The sequence below is a fragment of the Cryptotermes secundus genome, unplaced genomic scaffold (genome assembly GCF_002891405.2).
Source record: "Cryptotermes secundus unplaced genomic scaffold, Csec_1.0 scaffold135, whole genome shotgun sequence".
NCBI lineage: Eukaryota > Metazoa > Arthropoda > Insecta > Blattodea > Kalotermitidae > Cryptotermes > Cryptotermes secundus.
The window spans coordinates 689,091-697,332 of record NW_019730104.1 but is presented as its reverse complement, the minus strand read 5'-3'; the positions used below and the strand labels follow the sequence as shown (position 1 = coordinate 697,332).

The 8,242-nt window shown below is 37.8% G+C and overlaps 1 protein-coding gene across 3 annotated transcripts in view; it reads left to right on the top strand.

Annotated features, from left to right (window-relative positions):
• LOC111866033 (F-box only protein 22) overlaps nt 1-8,242 on the top strand; it is a 24,143-nt gene that overhangs the window by 2,907 nt on the left and 12,994 nt on the right. For all 3 annotated transcript variants that reach the window (XM_023854540.2, XM_023854541.2, XM_023854539.2), the window contains exons 3-4: nt 5,906-6,087; nt 7,063-7,364. In XM_023854540.2, coding sequence (XP_023710308.1) covers nt 5,906-6,087; nt 7,063-7,364 — 484 coding nt within the window. The remainder of the gene's footprint in view (nt 1-5,905; nt 6,088-7,062; nt 7,365-8,242) is intronic.

Genomic DNA, 8,242 nt, shown 5'->3' with positions numbered 1-8,242 from the left:
CTGCTGCTTCATTTCCAGCAATACCCTCATGCCCTGGCACCAATATCAGTTGTACCCTGTTATGTTTGGCCAGTTCCATGAGGGTTTGGTGGCAATCCCAGACCAATTTTGAATTGATCTGGTATTTGTCAAGCGCTTTAAGCGCAGCTTGGCTGTCAGATAGAATGTAGATGTTCCTATTTCTATAGTTCCTATCTAAATTCTCCATAATACATGCTTTAATGGCATATACTTCTGCCTGGAATACTGTTGTGTACTGCCCAAGGCTGAAACTAAGTTTCCGCCGTGTGCCATGGCAGTACACACCAGCTCCAGTGCCCTTATTTGTCTTTGAACCATCTGTATACCAGATCAGTCCCCCTTTTCTATCGGGCTGAAACCCATCTTCCCATTCACTCCTGTCAGGAAATCTGACCGTGAAGGGTTTTTCATATACATATCTCAGTATCATTTTGTCAGACCCCATTTGTAATATGGGTTCTTTTTTCATGTCCTGAGTCATGTATGCATGGCCAAAACCATCAGATCTAGGTTTCCATTGTCCACTGCACTGGAGACGGTAAATTCCTGCCCTATGATATTTATGAAAGTAATGTACGGTTGTGCTTGTAGTGCATGAACATGTCAAGGAGCGGGACACTTGCATTCTGTAAGTGTATAGATAAAGTCCAGCCAGTGCCATGTAAATAGAGTTTTGTGGTTTCCTTAAATCTTTTTGGATGAAGTATCTTCTGAAAAGAGTTCTGGCTTTCTTCTTGATCCTTTCCATAACTCCTATATAAACTGTCTGCTAGATGATGATTTTGGGCTGCTGCATTCAGCTCTTACAATTTTGTATGTTGAAAATTACTTTTTGAAGTTGAAACCTTTTATGTGAAGGAAGTAGTATGGGAACCATTTTCCAAGTTTGGATCATTTAGTGGTCGCAGAAACCTCTGTGAAGCAATAGAACATGCACATACACCACAAATACATAAACAGAAACATTACTAGAATGTTACTACCAGCAGGACTCCATAAACAAATTCACTGTAAAGCCCATGTTTCCTGCTTTTGATCATATATCTGTGATCAGCTTGCATTATTTTTATGCTCTAAGTGCTAAAACTGAAGTTGCTACTCTGTGAATTTTCCACTTTGAGTTCTGTTACTTTTAATTCTAATCCCATTTTCTTTCTGGAAGAATTTAGCACAACTGCACTTTAGATCATTTTGTTTACAGAAACAGTAAATTGATACTTATCTGATATCTGCAGTTAAATAAAAATATATTCCTTATGGTTAAATGTAAAGTGAAGGAGGTGTGAATGCATATTTTAGGACAATTAAATTTAAAAGTTTGAAATGTTACAGAATCTTACCAGCCATTTTGTAAAATATAATACAGGTGACATGTTGTTGTTGAAAATTGTCTGTAGTAAGTTGGTAATGATGATAAAAACATTTTAAGTTTAATTAAGTTTTTGTGTATCTTTTGGCTTCTTCATTTTCATACCCATAGGAAGTGTGCTGAAAATTAGTATGATTAAAAATGAGAAATACAGAGATATTTTGGAGGAAGAGTTTGTAGCATACTGTAAGGTACATTGTTTGACACCTAAATGTCAAATCCCTCATGAAAACAACAGGCTTTAAAATGTTGTTATTGGGTACCTGATTGGCACAGTTCAATCTGAGGAATTATGAATGAAAGTTGATTTTAAGGATAGTGTGCAGGCAGAATGTGAAGGAACTTAACAGCTGTTCTGCTATAGTTAATTGCTAAAAATATAACAATTTTGGAAGGGTGTAATTTAACTGTGGATGTCCCTCGTGAGGTCAGTGAGGAATGAATTATGAAAGTTGACTTCATACCTTAATAATTATGTAGCAATGCTTATTCAGTTAGAAGGAAATGACCTGATGTAAAAGAGTTCAAGAATACCATGAGAGGCAAGAGAAATCATAAGCCACTGTTCACAAACTGGAGCTAATAGAAAGGCAGCAGAAGTTTTCTTTGTGGCATATTCACAGAAGAAGACCAGAATTATGCCTTTTGGCAGTTTTGGATTACATAGTCACTAAATAGAAAGTAATGTATTGTGACGAATTCCATGAGTTAAAGAGGAGTGTGTAAAAGAAGAATGACTTACATGAACTGGTTACAAAAGTACACAGTAAGATAATTTCTTTGGAAAATGAAACATCTGGAGAGTACAGGTAGGATGCACATTTTTCATACATTCAGAATATGTGAGTAGTCCTGTAAGTGATAGGTCATGAATTTTCTCTCTCCTCTCGAAAAGTATGCAAGATGGATAATAGTGGCGAAAGTATGAAAAGAAAATAGCAGAAAAATCAAGACAAGGGAAGATGACTAAGAGTTAGCACTTAATATGGAAGTGTTAAGAAAAAAGAAGCAGTGAATTGAAGATTGTACAATGCTGAGAATATCAAGAATTGCTGAGTCTGCTTTCTGAAGTGCTCAGCCATTATAGTAGGGCAAATATTGTAAAATTATGTTTTTGATTGTACTTGTTCTTCTGCAGTGCATATATGTTCAGTATATTTGGAGTAGTGTTTCAGGTGATTCAGAATCTTTATTTTATGAAACGTTGTTGGACATGAACAATGAACAAGGGAACAAGTGAATATCTATCTATCATCAAAGAAACGAGTATGACCTTAGCTGTGAGGCTAGTTCATTTGTTAAATGAATCTCGTGAATAAAATGAAGTCCATGAAGCAAAGAAAGCTGCTAATGAGAGTATTAATTTGCATGTTAGTCACAACTATGGAACTTTAGAGTGTATTTTGGTGCCTGAACTTTTTATTCTGCAGTTTGTATTACAAGTATTACAAGCAAATCTCCACATTTACAATGTCAACTACTGCTTGAATGATCTGAACATAACTTTGGATGTACAACTTGAAGAAAATGTGGGAATCTGTGCAGATATGTCCACATCGTGTACTTACTTACTTACTTACTTATTTACTTACTCATGTAGCTGAGCCTTTCTGGATGAGCCGCCAATTCTGCAGCTACTCAAGAATTTTCCAGCATTTTATGGAATCCGAAGGTTCATTATCATGTTCACAAGAGCCCTCCACTGGTCCCTATCCTGAGCCAGATCTATCCAATCCATACCATCCCATCCTATCTCTCTAAGATCCATTTTAATATTGTCCACCCACCTACGCCTTGGTCTTCCCAGTGGTCTCTTTCCTTCTGGCTTTCCCACCAATATCCTATACACATTCCTTGTCGCCCCCATTTGTGCTACATGACCTGCCTACCTCATCGTCCTTGACTTGATCATTCTAATTATACTTGTAGAAGAGTACAAGTTATGAATACCCTCATTATGCAGTTTTCTCCCACCTCCTGTCACTTCATCTCTCTTCGGTCCAAATATTCTCCTCAACACCCTGTTCTCAAACACCCTCAGTCTATGTTCCTCCCTTAATGTCAGAGACCAAGTTTCACACCCATACAGAACCACAGGCAAAATTATAGTTTTGTATATTCTTTTTTTAAGATTTCTTCTGCCACTGCGCTAAGTGTACCTGCCCTATACAAACTTCATACATTCCAAGTGACAAATCTCATATCCATTTTCATTAGCATAGGTCGTTTATCCAAGGAATCAGTCCAGGTCTGAGGCTTTGTGTTCATTTTCATAACATAATAATTTTTTACGGTGAGGAGTTGTTAGCCCCATGCCCAACCCCCAAGCTGGAGGGCCACCCCTTATCGGCTGTCCGTGACTGCTTATTCAATATATTCACAGCATCCCTCCAAAACTGGAGGGCGTCTCCTACATCCGCAACCCAAGGGCGCGCCATGCCGTGGTGACAGGGACCCACCTAACATGGTGTATTCAAACATGACAACCACAGCCATGTCACAATCATTATGTTGGTGTAATAATTGCTTGAAGTGACTTTTGCTAAAACTAAATGTTTTACAATGGAACAGTTATACCTGAAAAGTGGGGGCACATGGTAGCGTAGTTGGTTGAGGCACTATGCTACAAGCTGGAAGGTCGTGGGTTCAAGTCCCGATGAGGTCATTGGATTTTTTTCAGTTGACCTAATCCTTCCAGCCGCACTATGGCCCTGGGGTCGACTCAGCCTCTAACAGAAATAAGTACCAGGAATATTCTTGGAATATTCTTGGGGGTAAAGGGCGGCCAGTGCTTAGGGCTGACAACCTTGCAACCATCTATGAGCCGATTGTCTAGAAAATGTGGGAACCTCAACATCTCACAATCCTATGGGCCTTCATGACCTGTTGCAGGGATACATGTACTCTTTTATAGCTGGAAAATGGGTTTACAGTGATGGAGACTGTTGCAGTGAATGCTGCTTTGGGATAGTACTTTAAGCTACTGATTAATTCCAGTTGAGGGTATGTAGCAAGACTGCATCAGGTGAGGTCAAAATGTCACTGCAGTGTAAAAGTAATCTACTGTAGTTTCTTTTAAGAATTACCAGTCAGTGGAATTGCATTTCCATCTCAAGTACTTGTGAATAACACAGGTGACCTTGTAACAGATGTTCAACAACTAGAATATATAGATGATGGAAACATTTGTTTTAAAACCAACCACCGTCCAATATGGGAAGAATTTATTAAAAGAAGATGTATGATTCCATTGGACTGCTTCTATGAACAGTCAACATGTGGATATTTGGAAGAACTCAAACCCTATGTTGAGCCAGATCATTTTATAACAGTTTGAAGTTGAAATGTATCAGTATATCATCTTACTTCTGACTGTTGTACGTTTGCTAATCTAATTCTGACCTATTGACTTCATTAAGCAAGTCCTCCTATGTGCATTTTCTTAGCAATTGGAACCTGTATGATGCTCATTCATGAAACAATAAAATTGGCTGAAAGTGTAATATTGTTCTCAAACATTGCACTAGTAGGTCCAGGCCCATAGACTTGTTAGGTGAAATATAATACAGAGTAGCCCAGAAGTCAGTTAACCCAAAACATTCTCTCATATTAGTGGGAATGTTCATGTTTAGATCTGCTAGTTGATAGGTGGAATGGTGTCACAGCATTGTGAGTTGTTCACTGAACACAGAGAATCTCATTTCATGCAATTTCTATAATTTCAGTAAATAATAAAGAAATTTATGATGCCTTTTAGAGATTTTACATTTTACTTATCAGTTAACTGATGAGCCACTATATATCTTTTAGCCTATAGACAATATTTTAAATGTTTTTCACCCTTCTCTAAATTAATTTTTTCTATGAGATTTGAGGTTCTCGTGGTGGTGACTGTGAAGATATTATCTTCTTTGGAGGAATGTGTTGCCTCCTTCTGCAGGCCAGATGGAGGCAACATGTTCTTCTGAACCATAAGTAAATGTTTGTCATACTACATTGTCATATCCCAGAAGACAGTACTCTGCATACTTTCCTCCATTTGGGAGGTGTCTGCACAGGAACAGAGGTGTGTTTAAATGTTGTCATATGGATATGACAATGGATCATCAGGCTTTGTGAAAGATATGGCTTTCTTGACAAGCTGTGCGATGTCAAGCTTCTGAAGAAGGACCCTGGTTGATGGAGTTCACAAAGAATTTGTATAAGAAAATATTAATATTATTCTATATGTTATTAAATAACAAAATAATTAAGACTGTATTTGTAAAACACATTCATTGTGTCTGCACTGTAAACTGTAAATCCTGACTGCCTATATGGTCCTAAAGTGTTTGTCCCCCCACAAATTAGTAAGAATATGTTAGGAAGACAGACAGACAGTTTTGGTAAAGCTTATAACCACTTTCTTTCTTTCTGTGAGACATGTCTAACAGTTGATTCTTCTTATATTGCAGTGCTTATATATGTCTGTATGTTGACTGTATCCTTATATAACTTGTTCTTACATGTGTCCAGCATATTCCAGATGGATGTGGCAGCAACAGTAGTCAAGTCACAGAAGAATCTCCTTGTAATACACAGAAGACAGAGACCAACAGTCTGCTTGGCAGTTATATCACTAAAGAATATGAGCTGCTGCATTTAGTTCTGAGTCATTTACCTCTTGGAGATCTGAATGCAGCTTCTCAAGTTTGCAGGTATAAGCCTTATGTTGAGTTGAATTAACAGTTATTAAGTTACATTTGAAGTATGAGCAGTCTAACAACAAGACAGTTATCATATTTATGTTCTCACTATATAAGTTCAGTGGAAATTGTAAATCATTCATGTATGCTAAGTACTACATATAGTTAATCTCAAACTGGAGCTTTGGGCCCTCCTACTTTTTGGGCTGACTTGGACAGAAGTTACTTTTCTGGGAATTTCTTTGCTATAATGACTGTTTATTCCAGTATACTAATTTAATATATAACAATATTTATGTAAAGTGTTCTTGTTTTAAAGAAAGTACCCTTCAAATTTTCTCTGTCATTATCAGCCATTGTTGCAGCAGGATGACTTTAGATTTCACTCCGCTTGCTGCTCTGCATACTCTTTGACCTGAAAATGAAACTTGTACCGCACTACACAGTGTCACGTCCTAGAAGACAGTACTTTTCTATATAGTACACTTGTCATGTCCAACTTTGTTTACATACATTTTTCCATCAATAATGCAACTGTTGAGTTCTTCATTCACAACATGTTTTGGCCTCAAATGATGATCCTCAGGTGTCCCATTATGTTAAACCTGCTACATTGCACTGAGTATTGCCCATTCTACATGCACATAACTGAACATTTCACAATTAAAATGTTATGATTGCACTCAACTACTGTGCATTAAAATCTTTTTATTCCATTTAAAATCAATTAAAAATTTTTAAATTAGGCAGGGACATGTTATCACCCATACAGTACATTGCTGCATAGAATGCACAACAACAACAACAACAACAACAATATAATAATTTAAACGGTGTGATAAAAACTTAATCACTTTAGGATATCAAATTGGTAAGGTATGATATGGACTTGCCTTTTGGTCAGCACTGAATGCATGGTGAATAGACATAAAGTTGGTAGTTGAAAGAAGTCAAGCATCTGACATTAGATGCACTTATTGTTCTCAGAACGTGGCGTTCTGCGGCAGCTTCTGTTAGACGCAGTCGAATACATCCACACTGGCTACTGTGGCATGGTGGTCAGCGCCAGAAAATACCAGAACAACTGTATGGAATTAAAAGCGTGAAGTTTGCAGAGGCTGAGTTTCCGTATGTGGCTTTCCGTGAGCATGTATATAGTGAACCATCCTTGGCCCTTATGTTTGCATCACGAACAGTGTTTGGGACTCGTGTTCTCTGCACATATAAATGCTCTTGTCCAGGTGTTACTGCAAGACGTAATGATGAAGAAGTTTGTCATCAACACAGAGGTCAGTTGATTATCCTACATTTCAAAGTTAGATACTAATGAGGATGTTTAAATGGTTGGTTAGTTATTTAATGATGCTTTCAGTATTGAGACTGTATAGCGTTGGATGGTGGGATGAATGATAAATTTGGAAGGATCTGAAATGAAGTAGTTTTGTTGTAATTGAGGTACTGGCCCAGTATTCTCATGGAAGAGCTGAGGAAAACAATGAGGAATCTCGGTCAGGATCGCTGACGTTGAGCCAAGATTCAAACCAGACATCCCCATGCCCCACCAAATACAAGTCTAGAACATTAATGCTAGACTAACCTGTTTGGCAAAATTAAGTGGTGCTCATATTATATCTAAACATGAAGTTGTGTTTTGTATGCATTACATGTGACATCTTATGCAACCTGCGCTTGTGTGTAACTTTCTACAATTTGTGTACAGTATTTGTCCTTACTTGGCTACATGTTTTGACCTTTAGAAGGTCATGTTCGTATGTATATACAGGGTGTCCCAGGAGGAATGGACCAAACTTCGGGAGGGTGTTCCTTATGTTAAAGTATGCCGATACAACCCAAAACACCTATGTCCAAAGTTGAACGGTTACGGAGATAATGGCCAGAGAAGTGTCAAACTTTGACCGGTGTTACACACTTGTTGATTACAAAATACATATTAAAACTGGCAGGAATATGTGGATTCTGTAATGTTAATAATGTACGTAACATCAAACTAACTTGTGAGTGACGGAAAGCCATAAAATTGAAGTACGAAATACTCGCTCGCCATGTCATAATTGTCCTTGGGGTTTCCAAGCACTATACATGACACATGACTGGCGAGCGATGACGTAATATGGCTGCGCTATAACCCGACCACATAACTGTAAAC